Here is a 20,986-nt window from a genome sequence, read left to right as displayed (position 1 = left end):
CAGTTTGAAACGGCACACACAGGCTGCAATACCAGACCTGAGACATGGTTTAAGGCCTACTTAAGTGGGTGGCACAATCAGTGCTGCACGCCCACCATTAGCATTTAATTTGATGGCCCTGGGGACATGTAGTACCACTTTACTAGGGACTTATAAGTAAATTAAATAGTCCAATTGGGTGTAAACCAATTCTATCACATTTACAGGAGAGAGCACAAGCACTTTAGTATGGGTTAGCAGTGCTAAAGTGTGCAGAGCCCTAAAAGTCAACAAAACAGGTTCAGAAAACAGGAGGGTGGAGGCAACAAGTTTGGGGATGACCCTGCAGAAAGGGCCAAGTCCAACACCAATCTTGCAAAAAATGCAGAGATTTCAAGATGACCCATTTTAAGTGCCAATCCTGCGTTCAGTTATGTGCTTACATTTGTATCTTTAGAGTGTGAAACTTCCGATAACAGAGACAAATGCCACCCTTAATTGTGCTAAACTGCACCCTCTTATAACTGCTGCACCCACAAGGCAGGAGGAAAATCATAAAGCCCTGGTTTGAACAACACAGTTTCTCAGCTTCTATCTTGACATGAACATGCAAGGATCTCACATACACATTAAGGTCCAGATTTACTACATTTTCATGCAATGCTACATAGCAAGGGAACTTGCAACCTGTGTTGTGGTCAGGATAATTTTGTGCCGAAAGGATACCTTCCGGCACAAAACTATCCTTAGAGGTTTATCCCTCTTTGTATGAGCACTACAGATACAACACACATGCAAAGAGGCAACAAGGAGAAATATAGATATTTCTGCTCATTACACCAAGGTTGGATAGGTGCATAATTTTGGAGCAAACCCAGGTTTACTGGCTTTAGTAAATCTGGTTTTGCATTAAAATAAATGGGTCGATGCATGAGAATGCTCATGCTCCACTCATATAACAAGCAACGTTTTAAGTAGTGTTACTTTGCGGGTTAAAAGTGACACAAGGTCGGGAAATACCTTTATTTAGCTTTGCAAATGCCACTTCAGCACTTCCATTGCCTTACTTCAACTTGCGTGATGGGAGGCAGATGGGGGCAGGAGCACCCAATCTGCCCCCCAGGGGGGGGCAGAAAACCCACTAAACGCCAGGGATTTTTTTTTGCACCATTTATTTTAGTGTGGGGCTGCCCACAACGGGCATGCCAATTCCCCCACCCTCACCACCATTACAGCCTTTCTGCCCCCCCTGTGGGTTTGGTAGGTTCCCCTAGGTGGCCGCCGAGCCCCCGGGCCAAAAAGTTATGGGACCTCCCTTGCAAAACCAGGTCGTTTTGTGATAGAGAATTTTGATGTCGCCTCAATACGTTTTGGGCCCTTGCCTGCTGCGGGTACTTGAGCCTCCCACACGAGTGAGGCACCATTTTTATGACCTGGGGGAACACTAGGTGGTAGGAAATTTGTGTCAGCCCAGTGATGCCACAACTTTCCCACCCAAAAATGTGTGAAAAAAGTGATTTTTTCAGCTACATGTCAGGTTTGCAGGGGATTCTGGGTGTCTAGCTTTCAGAGATGTGTGGGTTTGGTAGGTTTCCCTAGGTGGCCGCCGAGCTCCGGGCCAAAAAGTCATGGGACCCCCCTTGAAAAACCAGGTTGGTTTGCGATAGGCAATTTTGATGTCGCCTCAATAGGTTTTGGGCCCTTGCCTGTCACGGGTACTTGACTCACCCATGCAAGTAAGGTACTATTTTTCTCAAAAGACTTTGGAGAACTCGGGTGGGTGGAAATTTGTGGATCCACGCAGATTCCAGAACTTTCCACCACAGAAATGTGAAGAAAATGTGTTTTTTTGACAATTGTTTAGGTTTGCAAGGGATTCTGGGTAACAGAACTTGGTGAGAGCCAGTCAAGTCACCCCATTCTGGATTCCCATGGGTGTCTAGTTTTCTAAAATGTATAGGTTTGCTAGGTTTCCCTAGGTGCCGTTAGAGCTAGGGTTAAAAAACTACAGCTAGGCACTTTGCCAAAAAAGGGTCATTTTTCAATGTGAAATTGTGGTGTGTCCACGTTGCATTTTGCGCCATTTCCTGTCACGAGCACTAGGCCTACCCACACAAGTGAGGTACCATTTGTATCTGAAGACTTTGGGGGACGCAGGGTGGGTGGAAATTTGCGGATCCACGAAGATTCCAGAACTTTCCACCACAGAAATATGGGGAAAATGTGTTTATTTTGACAATTTTTTAGGTTTGCAAGGGATTCTGGGTAACAGAACCTGGTGAGAGCCAGTCAAGTCACCCCTTCCTGGATTCCCCTGGATGTTTAGTTTTCAGAAATGTATAGGTTTGCCAGGTTTCCCTAGGTGCCGGCAGAGCTAGGGTTAAACAACTACAGCTAGATCATTTTTCACTGTGAAATTTTGGTGTGTCCACGTTGCGTTTTGCGCCGTTTCCCGTCACGGGCACAAGGCCTACCCACACAAGTGAGGTACCATTTTTCTTGGAAGTCTTTGGAAAATGTGGGGTGGGTGTAAATTTGGGGATCCACGCAGATTCCAGAACTTTCCATCAAACAAATGTGAGACAAATGTGGGTTTTTTTTACTTTTTTTTAGGTTTGCAAGTGATTCTGGGTAACAGAACCTGGTGAGAGGCAGTCAATTCACCCCATCCTGGATTTCCCTGGGTGTCTAGTTTTCAAAAATGTATAGGTTTGCTAGGTTTCCCTAGGTGCCGGCAGAGCTAGGGTCAAAAACTACAGCTAGGCACTTTGTCAAAAATGGGTCTTTGACTTTGGGGGACATGGGGTGGGTGTAAATTTGTGGATCCACGCAGATTCCAGAACTTTCTACCACAGAAGTGTGAGGAAAATGTGGGGTTTTTTTACATTTTTTTTAGGTTTACAAGGGATTCTGGGTTACAGAACCTGGTGAGAGGCAGTCAAGTCACCCCATCCTGGATTCCCCTGGGTGTCTAGTTTTCAAAAATGCAGAGCTAGGGTTCAAGAACTACAGCTAGGCACTTTGCAAAAAAAAGGGTAATTTTTCATTGTGAAAATGTAGTCTGTTCACATTGCGTTTTGAGCCGTTTCCTGTTGTGGGCACTATGCCTACCCACACAAGTGAGGTACCATTTTTATCGGGAGACTTAGGGTAATTCAGGTTTGTAAAGCAACTGTTATTACTTATTGACTTTCGATGCATTTCTGTCTTCCAAATGAAAGACAATGTGAAAAAAAGAAGTAATTTTGAAAAATGATCGATAATTCTCACACTAGTATGAGTATTCCCAATTTCGGAAATCTTCAAATATCTACTGTTTCTAAATTCAATATTTTGTTCCCATTTTAGAAATACATAGGTGTCTTTCATACCGATTTTTCCATGTACACATTTTCCCAGAATAATTGCTATATACCCGGTACATAATAAAAAACCATTGCAAGTCGCGGCTCAGTTTTTGGCTATGGGTTCGTTGGGTTCTTGGTGAACCTACAAGTCCTATATATCCCCACAACCAGTAAGGTCCAGCGGATGTAATGGTATATTGCTTTCAAAGAGTTGCCTTAGTTAGAAGAATTTACAGGTGAAAACGTTGACACAAAAGGCTATTTTTTTCAACTAATTTTCAATTTTTCCTATATTTAACTGTTAACAAAAGGCTTTGCACAGGGGGTAAAGGCCTAGCAGTGAGGGGTTTATACTTCATGGTGTGACATTTTTCTGAGCATGACTGTGCGAGATTGCTGATTCATTTTTGTTTTGTCTTACATTTATTGCAAAACAAAATGGACAAATATGGGTAAGTCTGCCCTGATAGCGAATATCAAGAGAAAGGAATTCGAAACTGCAAAAAGCAGTATGTCACAGGCCCAATTAGCAACACAGCACGACAGCCAAAACAGTATAAAGACAACTGCAATATCACAACACAAGAGTAACACAGCAAAACACAACAGCAACACCACAAGACATCAACAAAAACCAACGCAAGTTAGCCAAACCTTTCTGTGTTGCCATTACGCGTTACAAACTATTTTAGATTACAAATGTCTCTTGCATGCTGCTCGTTTCCCTGATCAGTGGACACGCGTGTGGCTTCGCGGTGCCACTCAATGCACCTTTGGCTGAGGTCTGAGTACCTCTTGCTGGTTTATCCCCACTCCTGACCCTGACATGCCTTCTCTATACAAACCTGGAGCCAATATTGTAAGCACAAACCCCCTATCATGTCTATGTTGTGTTGAACCTCTTCAAAGGTCATGAATGGACCATCATGATGTGCTTGTCCACAGCAGTTATGAAAGCTGTGGTCACTGGGCGGCTGGCGCTGGGTGGAGATTAAGAATATGAACGGATCAGGACTGGAGATATGGACAGACGTTTGAGGGGACCGTTGTGATAAGGCCTCATCTGCCCTGGTCATGATCTTCCCACAGCCGCCCACCAGCAGAGGACATGAGGCAGGAAACCAGGGCTCTTGTCAGATTCTAAGGGCTCCATAAAATGGCCGGCGCGCGAGACTTGGGCATCCCTCTCCAGAAGGTACCACTGAGAGCGCGTCCTGAGATCAAAACCCTGCCAAGCCTACCAGTCAGGTAACTTATAGAAGGCTCAGCTGAAGCCTCATAACGATTTAACATGCACATTGTAAATATATTATTTCATTCAAATGTTTTCTCACAGTGATAGCAGTGGGTACTTGTGTGCTGGAGATGTCCCAGAATGCTATTATTTGAATGTGTCTCACTTTTTTCTATTTAAGAGCTTTACCAGATTTTAAATTAGGATGAAAAAAGGGCTCAACAAACAAAAAAGGGTAAATAAGGAAATGAGAGTAAATTAGGATGAAGAGATTTAAGAGTAGATCAGAAGACAAGACGGTGAGCCTGGAAGTGTGGGATCGAATTGAAAGCATTTTTTTTTCAATAAATTATACGGAATAAAGCACACCCATATCATTTGAGATTCATGCTTTCAGATGCTGTAGAGTTTCAATGTTACAATCAAGTGACATGAATGAGGATTGTAGTATAGCAACACAACAATAGATTAGAAAACAAACTCAACAAGCACAGATATGGAGCGTGAACAGACAGAGAGATTAGAATCCACTTCAGAAAAGATGAAGAAACAACTTCATTGGTACTAGCTGCACTTTCTAATTAAGCCTAAACATAATCAATGAGTTAGGATTAAACTTTTTTGTGCTTATTTCATCCATATTTGTGAAGTCATTTTTAGGTCTGGTAACAGGCAGTTTGAGCTTTTCATCGACTTGAGATCCCTTGATTCCTATCGAGCTGGAGACAGGGACCCACCGCCATCCAATCACAACACTTCCCTCCTACCAGACCATATAAATATTGGGTTGTGAACATTACCAAGGGATTCCTTCCTGACAATAGGTTTGGGTCACGGTACAGGGAGGATAACAGAAAGAGACTGGGGCTCAGGAGCAGGCCAGGAGTTGAGAGGGTCCAGCTGTGGCTGATGTTGCAGTAATTTGAGGGATGGGCTGAACTCAGGCTGGGGAGGAACATGTGACTGAGACCAGGGCAGAGACGGGGTCTGGGAATAAGAATAAAATGAAAAAGACACATTGACAGAGCAGCTGTAGTGTATGAGTCTAAGCTTAATAAAGACTTTGGGATTGCATTCCAGGCCCAGAGGTTGCCAGATTCTGCTTTACTATGAAAAATAAGTCCCTAGTACAGGAGCAGCGCCTGGACCCAGCAGGACTGGGCTCTGTGCTATTGCAAAACAGCAACCTCCGATTAGGTATCAATATGAGAAATAATGTATCATTTCAGAACAATACTCAGATAATGTGTACGTATTAATTCATCAATGTGTATGCTGCAAATATGTATACATTGCTATGAAAAAATATCACTTTTTCAAGAGAATACGTTTTGGGTCATAATCATTTCTTGCTAATAAGATGCTTATAACAATGCATTGCCTAAATAACTCATACATTATTTTTAATATTGATACCTGATACTTTGATACTTTGATATTTTGCAATTACTATGACAAATGGCCTACTATTGCCCTACATTGTTTGCTGTAAGTAAAGTGTGCCATCCTTTTCAAACACATTGACCGGAACTGGACATTCAAGGCCTCACTCTTACGCTCATGTAAATTTCTTACATGCACTAATAGCTTAATTTACAGGTGAACAAAATTCTTTGTTACCCTTGTAAATATATTTACTCAAACAGAATAAATCTGCTCTTCTGTTGATGGGCTGTGCCCGGGTGGGAATGTCGTGAATTTTGTGACCACCTACAAACTTACAAATATTCTGGAAAAAAATTATTGTTGAAAAAACATCTTTTTACTGCTTTGAACATATTGCTGAAGCTCAGAACCACACGGGCACACACATACATTTGCTACAAATAGCTGAGGACGACCACATGGGAAACAGATTGACATGACAGTATCTACTTTCTCCCCGGTGCACCCTGCATATCCTGTACGTGTTCTCAACCTCCGGAACCCTAGGTATGTTCTCCACCGGGTTCAGATTTTTCCCTATTTCTTCAGACATCCTCTGCCCGCGCATATGAGCTTCTCTGTAAGCAATCTCCAGTCCATTTCTTTCTCCCAAGTTTACAAATCTGGAGCCCCGGACACCCCCATAGTCTGGTCATGTTTCGCCCTGCCACCATAAACGCCCTTCTATCGAATATCTTCCGTTGCTCCTGCAGGGAGATATCTCTCCAGATATCCAATAAATACAATTTGGGATTGAAATCTCCATTAAAATCTTTGAGCCCAGTCAGGTATTTCTCTACCCCCTCCTTAAGGGTGAATGGTGGAAGACATTCACACACAAAAAGGGACTATGAGCTTCTTCAGGTCCAGCATAGATGCTCCTCTATGCAAATCAATAAACCTCTTCCATCTGCAAACCCTTTGTATATTGAGGGGGAAGACATTGCCGCATAGCGTGGATGAAACTGCCACCATGTCCGCGTCCCCTGGAGCAGATACAAGCGTAACCATATCTAATGCCCTGGGACTTTGAACCTTGGATGAGCCTGCTTGGAGTGTTCATGTACCAAGTGCCTGGCATGACACCTGTTCTTATTTCTGCATGTCTTTCATTCATGCCCTCATGGATGTTCATAGACAAAACCCAGGTACCTCCCAGGTCACTTTCAGGTTCTCATTGGTAGACTGGATCAAAGCATGCAACGTCCTGCTGGGTGTAAGGGCTGTAAGGAATTATCAGGTACATCATCAATCAGTAATGTCTGTCAGGCGTTCCCTATAGGGGAGCACATTGAGCCCAGTGAAGGGGACTCCAGCAGCAGTCAGGGGGTAGAATATAATGGAAAGTTGAAATAAATTGAAACTAAAATTAAATTGAAACTTTACAGTGCCTATTTCCTTCCTTGTAGGATGCAGGTGATGCAAGCCGTTCTCCTCCTGTCCGCCCTACTGGCCTTTTCCATTGCTTCCAAACATCTTGACCAGAAATGGGAGACGTGGAAATCCAAGTACGGTAAGAAGGACGCTCTGCAGTTATCACAATGACATCCATTTGTGAAAACCTATAAGTCAACCATGTTGAAAATGATGACGCTAACCACACTATTTCAATTAAGGAGACACAGCTCACCGAAACCCTACAGCAGGATCGGGAAGGTCGGTATCCATGCTAGATCTTTAGGATATCCACAAGAGATATATTTAAATATGGTTAATATAGATGGGAACAATGTTTATAGTCAATGATTAACCTGGCATGGCTTCCCTCATTCTGACTAGTGCTGGACACACCTGCCTTATGGTGATTCCATTCACTGTTTATATCAATTCTGCTATATAGGTACAAGATGGTGTGTGATTATTTCTTCGAATATGTATTTAATAATATCCCTGGTATCAATGATCGAATTTAAGAAAAACATCAAACTACCACATGGACTTAAATCCATGCAGTGAGATAAAATCCCATTACACAAGCATGTTTGTAAACATGTTGTATTGTGTAAGCATATGTCATGATTATAACATTTATCCTGTCCTGTACGTCATAGTAATCACCATGCTGTTTTACAACACTGAAAAAGAATGTCTTAAAAGGCAAAGCATGTAGAAAGGTTGCAGATCATGAGGCATATATATGTAAAGTGTACTAGATAAGTGTTATACTTACCCAGACCCTTCTTCTCTAAATCTGACAAAAGTAAAGCAGTTTTCCTGAAATGTGAAGTAAAAGTAATTCAAACTCCAGCCCTTCGTGAAGCGTTTGTACATGCAATTTCAATTCTTAGATGGATAAAAAAGGATACTCTTCATCGAGGTGGGATTAGTACACGCGCTATAGATGTCGCTTTATAAGCCAATGTTTGCAGGTTTGAATCCTGGGGGATCCATGACCAAGTAAGCCAGCAGACAGCACGAAAAGGTAGATATAAGTAGCAAATATATCCCCCGCATCCCTCCATCATTAATAGTTGAGTAGGAGTGTGTAGATGTCATTAATGTCTCTCTGTCAAACGTGTGTGTGTGTGTGCGTGCGTGTGTGTGTTTATGTGTGTGTGTGTGTATGGGTGTTCCTTCATCGTTCCCCCTCAGTGCTTCTCAATGACAGGTTGTCTCTAGGTGAAGTGTGTGTGTATACATGTGTGTGTATATATGTGCATGCAAGCACATTTGTGACCTGTACCCATCATCCTCATAGGTTCACAACACTCCTTTCTGCCCCATTGGGAGACTACTAGGCAGTACAGTCACCATTCAAAAACTGACAGTCAATGAAATATCCATTCCAGTGCAGCTAGACGGTTCACCCTAAATTCAATGCTGGCCAAAGCAACAACCAATACATTGCCACCTCTATTTGAATTATACACGACTAGCGTGTGCTTGAATGCCAGGTGAAAGCGGTATATATAAAGGTATATACATAGGACAGATGTTGGATAAGTCTGTTCTCAGTAGCCCAAGAACTGTCGTTCTTAGTGACATCAGTTCTCAAATTTCTGGCCAACAAACCCCACAGTAAATCTTTACTACGGATCAAGTTAGAATATCAGCAGGATTACACTTCAGCGAGTGCCTCTCTAGGTTTCTGAGGTCAGTAGATGGACCAGCTGGTATTTCATGCTCACTTTCCCCTTTGTCTATCTCACTTCCCCAGAACTCTGAAAGAACAAACCCCTTGCTGCAGATGTGTGCCCCACTTGTATAAGAGATGCCTGGCTAGAAACAACCCAATGGGAAAACCCAGCCATGAAGCTTGGAAGATAATCTGTTCTAGTGGTCAAAGTAATGGTGGTGTAGACTGATGTACCATCCAGAGCCACATAGCACTGGTCTAGACAATTAGCACTTCAACGGCACATGGAGGTCTTGGGGGATGGAACTTGGAAAGGGCTTCATATCCCAAAATGGTATCTGTTCTTAAAAAGTAGCTTTTTCTTTAACACACAATACGATTTCCTAAAAAAGTGACCACGTGGAAAACAATTGGCAAAGATCAATGCTTTGAGCACCAAGGGCTGTTCTTATCTACACTTCATCTTCTTTACAGGAAAGAAATACTTAACTGATGATGTTGAGGAGTTCCGAAGGAACGCATGGGAAGCCACATGGCACAAAGTGAGAGATCACAACCTGCTGGCGGATCGCGGCAATAAGAGCTACCGATTGGAAATGAACCATTTTGCAGATATGGTAAGAACTGAATTCCATTATATGGTAACAATATTCTCTTTTTTTTCCTTCAAACCCAATTTAATATGTCCACACATTTTTGTATATTTTGTGAATACAAATGATTTATTAATTGAATTGAATCCACACTGATTCAAGTGCTGCATTAGTATGTAGGTCCTCTTACTGGGTAGCATCTCAACTTAGTAGAGAAGAACTGGGGCAAAGTGCTGTGACCCAAGATATATTTAGATAGTTGCCACTAGCCAAGATATATTAACTTCTAACCAAGTTCCTGGAGACCTAAGATCCCACATATATCACTAGCAAAGCAGCATTGTTTAGTGTACTATGGGGTAACGCCCTATCGAACCTGCCGGGATACTATTGGCAGTCCGCTTAGAACTCGCAAATGAGTGGGCGTAGTCACCAATAAAAGAAACCATTGTACCAACAGACAGCTGGGCCATGGGTGTTTAGACCTTGCCTTCACTACCTGAAGTAACAAGATGCCAGCACCCTACCACAGCACACGGCTACGCTACTTATCGCCTGGAGAGCGACAATGAAATCAGTAAGATATGAAGAAAAATTGCAGAAAAAATCAACCTTATGTGATGCCAGCCTCTGAATGTGGGGGAACCTTCAAGGCTACACCCACATTTGGTTCTGGAAAATTCCTTCCTTTCCCTGCCAAGGCTCCAAGAAGTCTGGAGCGACAAAAGGATAGTGTCAAGGTCCTTTGTGTGTGTGCTGGAGGCAGAGTTTTCAAATGTAAGTCAGGCAGAGAACAGCTTTGCCCCCAGCCACCCTGCCAGGGACCCCTACCCTGACAACATCTAGTCCCCCTTTGTCTTACTATCTTGAAGAAATACACAAAGCCCAAAAGCTAAGCTATTCACAGTCATGTGACCCAGAACAATGCCAGTAGACACCAAATGGTTAAGACAACACAATTCCAACTTTCTAAAGGTGCCATTTTCAGAATAGTGACTTTCAAACCGACTTTCCCATTAAAGAGGGAGGGATGGGTAAATGCAAGGGCAGTTCTCGATAATGGGCGGAGAGGCTCTGCCCTTTCATTTCTGTAAAGCCATGAGGAAGGTAATTGTAAAAATAAATTACCATCCATATCTCTTTAATAAAGCAGTGAGTTTGCCTGCCTGATGTGACCCTCACTAGCCCTGACGTCATCACGCCAGACAAGCAGTTTTCCTAAGGCACGTGCACTATTGCACATGTGCCAGTTATTGTGACTTGTAAGCAAGCTATGCAGGCTGACTGGTGCCAGCCCTGGTATGCAGTACTTGGGGGTCCTTATGGACCACCCACCGATGATGCAAAGCATGGTCAGATTTTGAAGCAGACCCAAGGGTGTAAAGTGCCAGCCAGGGTTGCTTTGAAATTAATGCAGCATGCAGCACTGCATTGGCTGCGTGTGCCACGCAGTGCAAAACACCGGGTCAAGCACACACTTTAAAGGGCCTGAAGTTGTCACACTGTATCTTTTGCACTATACGGTTAACTGTTGAAAATATTCAATGCAATAAGATATAGGCACCCTCAACGTGTTTAAATATTTCAATACTACACGTTCACAACTGCTTTATAAACACCCTTGCTTTGTCACTAAATACTTTATTTTAAAAAACTGCTTTAAAATGCACAATTTGGCACTCTTTGTCTTTTTTCAAAATGTGTCCAGGAGGAGAGACCCTTCCCCCCCTCACATCTCTGAAATCCACTTTTGTCACTTGGGCTGGCTCGCATTGCTCGCTCAGTGCCACCACTGAGTGAAGGTAAAGCTTTGGGGGAGACCACAGCAAGGATGTCAAGTTTAACTGTTGGAGATTTGCATACATTTCTGCAATTTCTAACGAAAAGGGTGAAATATTAGAAATAGGTACCTAGTAAATGTTTAATTGCATTTCTTATATTCAGACAACACATGAGCGAAACTCAAGGGGATGCTTCAAGTCTTCGCGATCTGCAGAGAGACCCATGAAAGTCCAGACATACCGGCCTGCCATCGACCTCCCCAAAGAAGTCGACTGGAGAAAAGAAAACTGTGTCACAGAACCCAAAGATCAAGGCTCCTACTGTGGGTCTTGCTGGGCATTTGCCACTGTAAGTACTGATATTCTAGGTTGTGAAACATGGGCTGTACCATTATTCCCTGGGCACATGGCAGTATATTTCATAAGAGTTGTTGTGTGATCTGGAGGTGGGATTTGTCAGGGTGGCTCACTGAAAAATGGAAATATAGTGCATCATGATTTGACTACATTCTTGCACACTCATGAAGTCTATAGTAGAGTTGTGATGGCACTATATTTAGTCTGGCAATTAATTGTTGTTCTTTGTTTTGACTAATTCTTTTCGATCTGATGTAACGTGCCTTGGTGTAGTTCTACCACCTTTTAAAATCTGGTTGTGGTGGATATGCAGCATAATTCACAATTGCCTCAGCTGGAAGAGCTATGTTTACATTTAATGTCTAAGATCATGCCGAGCTTGTGGTATTGGAAAAACCTAGGCTTGTAACACATTTTGCAAAGATGAGGGTGTGACCAAAGAAAGTGTGTGGGGGCATGATGTGAAGGCTGTTTTGCAGAAGTGACATGACCTAGGAGGGTTGTTGATCTGTTTCAGATAATGCCTCCTTTACCCATCCTCTCCTCTAAGACATTCAGTGCCTTGGACAGGATGTCTCATTGTTCCTATGGATTCTGCATGGGAGCAGCTTACAATTCAAAGGCTGTTACTTGAGATGAATCATATACATATTAAATGCAATAAATAAAAAGGAAACAGGTCATGTGAAAGGCTTAGATTAATGGAATTAGAATACAGAAGAGGAGATCCCATTTCACCAGCTGATGTCAGTTTCGATGAAAGCATTTACCTTTGCAGGGGTGCATTAGAGGCTACTCTGGGTTCTTAAATTGAGTTGGCTAGATCAGGTCATGAGTAACAGTGTTGAAGGCTGTTGACTGATCTAATACATTCAGAGTGGAGAAGCAACTGCTGATCACATGAGAATGGAGACACAGCCATGGACCGTGTGAGCAATGCTGCGTACAATGTGGGGAAGCAACTATTTTAATCACGCAAAGTATGCCTTAATGCAGAAATTTAACGTCTGTTAAATTCCTGAATAAGGTCGTATCATCAAGCATATCGCCGTTTTACATGGAACATCGCTGGAAAACCAGCGATGTTCCATGGAAAAGGGCGCTATCGCTGGAATACACATCGCCATGGCGCTAAGCATTGTTAATACAACGCTAGCCTGGCGAAATATTCCAGCGATAGAAAAAAATGCGTTATACAAGGTCAGCGATAATTATCGCTGCCTGTTGCAAATATGTCCCTTAGTTGTTTTTTGTGAATAACTCGACTGAAACCATCTATGGGGGGTTACTAAACAAAAAACGATTGATTCTAGGTTGGATTTCTCCAAGAAGGCGCAAACAGTGGCACCGCTAATCCTCAATGATGTTTTTGCACATACTAAATGAATAGGTTATTGTTTCCACCAATGAAGCTGGTATTAATGTTTCTTTCACACAGGTTGGAGTCATAGAGTCTCGTTATTGCATTAAACATAAAGAGCTCTTCACCCTGAGCGAGCAGCAACTTGTGGACTGCGACTCGCGAAACGAAGCCTGCTGTGGAGGCTTCCCATCAAAGGCTTTGGAATATATCAGTGAAAACGGAATTATGAAGAGCGAGGATTACAAATATGTTCAACGCGTAAGTCTTTAATTTGCAATAATGATATAGACCTTCTGATTTATATATTGAAACTGCTCCACAAGAGATATGTGTGCATCAGTCATCAATTAATATAGCACTATATATACATCCATGGTGGACATTGAAGCTGACCAGTAGACGTTTGTGCACGTCATGGTGCTAGAAATGCATAAAACCTGCTCACCCAAGGGCTCTTATATATATTCAGTTTTGGCCACAAATGTCACTACTATTTTAAAAACATTCTTTCCCTGATAAACAGACCCTACCGGGGCTAAAGCAATGCCATCTAGCTTTCTGTAAATAGCAAAGTTATATGAGAACTGTAACTGTACGGTAATAGGTAGATTGAAATGTATGTGTGTTGCTTTATAGGGAAATTGTGGGACCTGTGGCATTTGAATTATGTTGTGTAAATTGGTATAATGAAATAAGCATTAAAATTGGGACTTTACTTTTTACATGGTAATATACATGTATAAGAAGTTGGATTATTACATGGTGTGGGTGACTAATCACAACCCATGTCAGGGTGAACCCACCAAGTCACTAAATTAACCTGAGGTCAACCCTTTTGGCAAGTAAGGAGCAGAGCTTCATTTGAGGTAATGAGTTAAGTATTTATGCAATACCATAACAGTAACAAAACAAAATCACCAAACAACAAAAATCCCAAACAGAATTAGAGAAATAGAGAAAAATGTCATAAACAAAATGAACCCAAAAAGACAAAACTGCAATAAGGGGAACCAGAGGTATGAGTTTTTAGTGACAAAAGAGCCAAAGCATAAACTGTCAAACTTCAAACATATTAAATACTAATCCCTGGTTGGGACAGCTGGAGAGACAATGCAAATGAGCCTCCAGGAGCTTCAGACAGGGAAATGATAACTTTCTAAAAGTTACTTTTGCTAAATGTTTATAAAAACAAAATCCGACATCGCAATCGAATTGGATTTTAATAACTTCTAAAATTTGTTAGACTATTTTTCTAGCTAGTCTCATTCCTGAGCTACAGTACTGATATTTATTATCAAACCCAGGGTTTCTCTACAGGCCAGTCAGCCTTCCTAATGTAAAAATCGCTTTTTGGTCCTTGACATGGTAATATTAATTTTCTACATGCCACATATGTAAATACCATGCATCCTACCTTGTGGTATTTGGTGACCTACTAACATTTAAAGGGATGTTTTTGGTTGTCAAAAAGGGTTATTTCAACATGTTGTGCTGCAGGATACACTGCAGCAGTCAGGCAACCAGGGGAGGCCTGAAGCCATGTTTGCAATGTCGCTGTAGCAGATGTAACAAGTGGCATTTTAACTTCCTGGCCCTGGGTGTGCTTTCTACACTATATAATGGGGACTGATAGACAGGCTAATGGTTCCAATTAGGCATAAGCCAGTTTATCCATGTTTAAAAGGAAAGCAGAGGGACTTTACTTATGGTTAGCAGGTGTAAAGTGCACAGAGTTCTAATGTCAGCAAAATAAAATTGATCCAGCAAAAGGTGAAAACTCTGGGGTGGCCAAGCAGAAAAGGTGGATCTCCTACAACATGGAAAAGAATCACCGATCAAGAGATACACTATCTGGGAACATTAATAGTGTTCTGTCCAAGCTCATGAACAAAGCGTTCCTTCAGCGTCTCTACAAGCAGATACTACACTGCAAATAGTCTGAGTTTATTTTTCAACCTCAATAGATATCAAGAAATTGCAGTGAGTGGTTTTGGTATCATAGTCTGCATCCCTGATAGCATCAAAGGGTAGGTTGATGTTTGTTGAGATTTCAATCCCCGCTAATGTCATTCTGGTGCTGAAATCCAAAGCGATCACAGCTCAGGTCAGTGATGAGTATGCACAAGAGGTACAAGTGAGCTGGCTGCTACCACTAATGGAGAATGGCCACTATAGGTTGATTATGTCTTGCTAGGCCTTTGCTCAAGAATGGCAACTGACTGCATTATCAGAACTGAGGCTTCTTGTGGTGACCCAAGCCAAACAGCGGGAAAAGCAAATGTAGGGTTACTGCTCTATATTCAAGCAGAAAAGCAGGAAGCACACATGGTACAGCTACTGATAGAGCTGAACCAAGTCACCTTGAAGTAGCCCTAACTTAATTGTTTAATAGTGTGACTCAAAGTGAATCTAAGAATTACACAGTGTGTTTAGAGGAGTTTCAATATAGAGAAAATCTGCTACTTGGCTAGATAGGGAGAGTGCTAGACTAGAAGCAGCATTGGTCAATATCCATCCAAAGGAGAGCAGGGATGTCGTACAAGTGAAAACCTGTGTTAAGCCTATCTGATAAAGGTATATTGAATTTTTAAAGGATCAAAATGCCCTCATTCAACTTTTTTACACACTGGAATTAATTTTCCTCTTGCCTGAATCTCTGATTTTGTCTTCTAAGTAAGGATCTATTGCATGACAATGAGCATACGTTGTGCCTGATTTAGAGTTTGGCAGACAAGTACTTTGTCACAAACATTATGGATATCCCATCCACTATATTACAAGCGTATAATGCAGTAGCAATAAGACAGACATGAGATCTGTCACGTTTATGAAGGAGAAACCCATCAGTAGTCAAGTCCTTAGTAATTATCTTAGGTTTATTGAGATTAGATCACTCCCTATACCTCCTCATCATAACAGACCATTGCTCATCCTGTCTTAAAAGATCATACTCATGCTGTCTGATGACACAGTGGGGAACTGCTGTTGGCTTCACGCAAACAACATTTGGCAAACGTTGTTACACCAGTCAACTCCTAAGCTGCAATCAATCAATCAATCAATCAATCAGGAATTTATAGAGCGCACTACTCACCCATGAGGGTCTCAAGGCACTAGTGCTTATTGCTAGTTGGCTTGAAACTTCTAGGAGCTGCGTCAGTAGTTCACAGAGGGTAACTAATTGGGGTTGCTTTCCAATGATTCTAAAATAACCAATTGATGTCTCCCACTTCTCTGTAAGAGGTGGCTCATTTCTTGCAATAATCTATCCATGACAAGAATGTTTGCAGTAGATATGATTGCAGAGTGGAGTTATAAATTTAAATTCAATTGGCAGGCACATTTATCTCTAAATGAGATTTAATGGTCTAAGATGACCAATTATGAGTGTTTGTTCAAACTCTTCTGTGAATATTTGTATTGGACAGACAGTAGCCAAAATAAGTTTCCTTACTTATTGACTTACTCTGCTTCTTTTTAAGTGGAGAGAAAGTCTTAGGAACAGGCTTGGTTTGGCATTTGATTTGCAGATGGTTATAGACTAGGATGGTGTGAACTTTTTATTACACAAGCATTGTGGAGCACAGTTCCTGATTATTAGCCAAACATCACAGTTTTTTCAACAATTTATGTAAAATGGATATCAAGAGCAACCTGTTTCAACTGCTCCAAACCTACCATTTAACCTTCCAGTCCGTCAGATTGAGGTCCTGTAAGTGAAGGAACAGGAGAGTAGAAAATTTAACAGGAAAGGGATGAAGGGATGGGTGGAGAAACTCCACCTTGGATAGACTCATGAGAAATGAAAACCATGGGCAACATGGCCAAAAAGGAGAAATGAGAATCACCTGCTTCCTCTCCCCCTGAATCACCCTCTCTGGGAGGGAAATTGGAGGAAATGCATGAAGGATCCCACTTAATAGAGAGATTCCATCTATCACCCAGGCTTGGGGACACCATGCCTCTGTACAAAATTGTAAAAGAATCACATTGTGTTGCGATGCAAACTAGTCATACTAGGGAGTTCCGATTTGAACACAGACTCGATTGAACTCTGAATTGACAGATGGTACGTGACAAAAGATGGCATGTTCCGACTGAGACTGTCTGCCCAGAAATGTAATCTGCTTTAAAGATACAATGCTGATAAAGCTAGAAGGTGAATCTACGACCAGACAATAATGTGAGTTGCTTTCTGCTCTTTGTTCCACCTTGCCGATTAAGGTGGCAGCTCATCACCTGCTTGTCCGTCCTTAGTACAACATTTAAGTCCTGGTGAAGGAGCAAACACCTGCAGTGCCTGCCATACTGTTTGAGGATTGACTGGCTTCCCATTCTGACCATGAACCCTTCCCTTCTTGATCCTCAAAGACTGCACCTCAACACCACTGGCTGGTATCTGTTGTCAAGTAAGTAGGAACTAGATATTTCAAAGGAACACCACTCACCAGATTGACCTGCACCAGCCACCAAACAAGTTGTATTGTGATCTGTGGTGTTACCAGTATGAAGTGCTCGTAGTCCTGAGAATTCAAGGACCAGTGAATGATTGTATGATATAAGTCACTAAGGATTTGTGTGGAAATCTTGTACCTGGTACTACCACAGTAGTGGCTGCCACTAGAGCGTGCAACTTTAACTATGCCCTAGCTGACATCATAAACTGTGTGCAAAGGTGAGTGACAGCAGCTTGAGCTGCAGCTATGTTTTGTACAGAAGGAAAAGCACATCCCAGGAGTGTGTTGAATTGGACTCTAGGAATAGTTTTTTTGACTTGCCTGAAGTTGTAACTTCGGAAAGCTGATGATGAACCTCAGGTCTTGAAGAAACTTTATCACCAGTTGGACATTTTCCTGAACCTTAGAAAAAGAAGGAGAAGACAAACGTCCGTTGTCAAAATATGGAAAAACAGAAATGTCCTTTAATTGTAGAAAAGCAACAAATGGAGTCAGTACCTTTGTGAACACTGAGGTTGAAGTTGCCAATCCGACAGACATGGTTAATCTCCGACGACAAAAAGAAGAAATGTTTGACTTGACGGATGGATAAGGAAGTGAAAATATGTGTCCTACAAATTCAATGTGACAAGAAAGTCATTCTGTACCAGCAAATGGATTATTGTTTGAACTGAGATCATCTTGAAGTTAACCACCAGTTAACATCAGTTCAAGGCTTTCAAGCATAACACTGGACAAAGCCTTCTATTATGTATGGGAACATGGGAACAGATGGAATAAATCTTTGTCTCTCTGCTCCATGGTATTGGAAGTAGCGCGCCTTTGTCCAGTAAAGCTTGTATAGCTTGCAGCATTGCTTGAAGTCATGATCCCTCTTTAGGCAATGGAGTAGCAAGGAAATGAGCCTGTGGAGGACTGCTGATGAAGGGAATCTGATATCCTTGTTTGACTATTTCCAGAACCCATCTGTCCTTGACACAATTTTACCACTGTGGATAAAATTGTCTCACGCTTGATCCTACCCTTTGATAGTCATTTTTTTAGTCGATCATGAGAAGTCTGTATTGATCACGCCTCCCCCCCAAGCCAGGCTTCGAAAGGGATGTTTATTCTGGAAGGATTAGCTTGATCATTTTGATATGAAGGATTTCTTTCCAGTTGTGAGTTGAAAAGGATTATGATATTCTTCCTCATCTGCAGCCTTGTGAATCATTTGATCCAATTTAGTACTGAACAGCTTCTCACCAGTAAAAGGCAATTTTTGAATACTTGTGTATGTCAATACACTGCGCCCAGCAACAAGGTAACAGAAAGATTGCAATACTCATTTTGTAATATTAAAAAGCACAGCTTACCTCTCGTCTGATAGGACAATGAACATACAGGAGCTTTTGTAATAGTAACTAGAGATGGAAGAAATAGGCAACCAATTAGAGTGGTGAAAACCTCTGTCGGACTGGAGAGATGAGGGCAGAGATGAGGCAGTAATCTAATGTATCAATAGCAAATGGATTGTCAGATATTTTTTACTGTGATCGGACAAGTTCATAATGGATAAAGTAGTGGAAAGATTAACTTTTATTGTCTATGACAGAAAATTAAATGGTTATTGCTCACCTAAAATAGTTTTTATTCCTTCCGGCAGGCTAAGATGTGTGCCTACAAACACAAAGAAACTATAAAAATGAATATGTCTAAATTTTATGTCCTGCCCGAAGAATCCAACATTGCTGCTGCAGTGGCCTTCGAGGGACCGGTAACTGTAGGATTCGCTGTGACCGAGGATTTTCAGTTGTATAGCGGGGAAGGTAATATTTGTAGTTCTATATATCACATGACCTTTATAAATACAAATTTTTGTTAAAAATGTATGTATCCTTTCAGTGGCCTAATGGTTTCACAGTTATTGTTAACTGTTATTGTTACCAGTGAGCCTTTTGACATTCACATATGGCGCAATCCATACTTTGTGTAAAGGAACACTTCACATAGTTATGAAAAAGGTAAAATATGGCTCCAAATCATAACATCATTTTCCAAACCATTTTTTGCAAAAATCACTTTTTAAAAGTACCTCTTATAATGACATGATTTTCTATATAGTAAATAATTTTGACTTAAACATCTTTTTCATAAATTTGGTCCTTTCCTAAAAAGAAATATAAAAAATTGTAGTACATTATCTATTTCTTTTCGCAGGTATACATGTATCTATACATCTATATGTCAAAATTAAATATATATATATGTACATATATATATACATAGATAGATAGATAGATAGATAGATAGATAGATAGATAGATAGATAGATAGATAGATAGATAGATAGATAGATAGATAGATAGATAGATAGATAGATAGATATTTTTTCCTTCAAAAAAACCATTTTCAAGTAAAGTTATAGTTAGGTGAACTTCTTGGCAACCTTAAAGATTTGTAGTAAAAGAAAAAGCACAGAGCTTCAGCAGTTGTATTTAGCAGCACTAACTATAACTTGCGTCCCTGCCATGCACTGCTTATGACCTCACATATGACATCACTCATGCCATGTTCTATGACATCTTTTATTATATCACTGATAACATCTCAAATTACATAATTGATGAGATTACTGATGACGTCATCCAATGAGTGTGTTAGTTTGTTTTATAGTTTACATAGTGGCGGGTAACTACCATATTACTTTTCTACCTAATTTTGTACCGTTTGGGTCCAGGTAATGGGTGCAAGCTGTTTGTAAAACACATTTGCTCCTAATGTACCATAGCTGTGTAGAGGTATTGGACATGTTATAAATCTTTGTATTAAACAGTAACTCTGTGTGCAGACTACAGTTGACTGGTGTTCATTATGTTCCACACAAGTATTTTGGTTCTGCGGGAGAAAGATTCAACAAAGTAGAAGCTAACTTTTGTAAACAGCCTTGAGTTGTCAGAGAGAATCGTGTCAGCATGACAATGTCAACTTAGCATAGAAGACTGTGTACAAGTACTAACCTATGTATGTGTGCTTATTTTGCTTCAGAAGATGGGTTATCTGTAAAGTTTTCACCACAGTATTAAGTGTGCAGATTGTATGATCTTTAGCACCTTCAGATCTTGGTTATTTTTAGCAACTAGTGTCTTATTTGACAACTGTTGCATTGAGTGTACACTGTTCTGAGTAGAATTTCTTTTGACACTCTGTGGTGTATTTCTTATGAGAGTTTCACTGTTGATAAACAGTGTAATAAAGTGTAAACACTCTCCATTGAGTAGACTGTGTTAACAGTGCCCAGTCCTCTACTGAAATTAACTTCATTTGTCAATGTAGGTTTGGTGAGTGTCAGCGGTTTGATACCGATAAAAGCTGTGCGTAGTAGGGCATGTGTT

At 41.1% G+C, this 20,986-nt stretch overlaps 1 protein-coding gene across 1 annotated transcript in view; it reads left to right on the top strand.

Moving 5' to 3' along the window:
- Window positions 1-4,422: 4,422 nt before the first annotated feature.
- Window positions 4,423-20,986, top strand: part of LOC146854118 (cathepsin S-like) — a 40,912-nt gene continuing 24,348 nt past the window's right edge. Inside the window, exons 1-6 of the mRNA XM_085651894.1 lie at window positions 4,423-4,574; window positions 7,395-7,498; window positions 9,536-9,678; window positions 11,599-11,784; window positions 13,231-13,413; window positions 19,258-19,420. Coding sequence (XP_085508020.1) covers window positions 4,483-4,574; window positions 7,395-7,498; window positions 9,536-9,678; window positions 11,599-11,784; window positions 13,231-13,413; window positions 19,258-19,420 — 871 coding nt within the window. The 5' untranslated portion in view covers window positions 4,423-4,482. The remainder of the gene's footprint in view (window positions 4,575-7,394; window positions 7,499-9,535; window positions 9,679-11,598; window positions 11,785-13,230; window positions 13,414-19,257; window positions 19,421-20,986) is intronic.

Source organism: Triturus cristatus, chromosome 4_1 (genome assembly GCF_964204655.1).
Source record: "Triturus cristatus chromosome 4_1, aTriCri1.1, whole genome shotgun sequence".
In the NCBI taxonomy this organism is placed as follows: domain Eukaryota; kingdom Metazoa; phylum Chordata; class Amphibia; order Caudata; family Salamandridae; genus Triturus; species Triturus cristatus.
The sequence above is the reverse complement of the archived record's forward strand: the minus strand, read 5'-3'. Positions and strand labels throughout refer to the sequence as shown.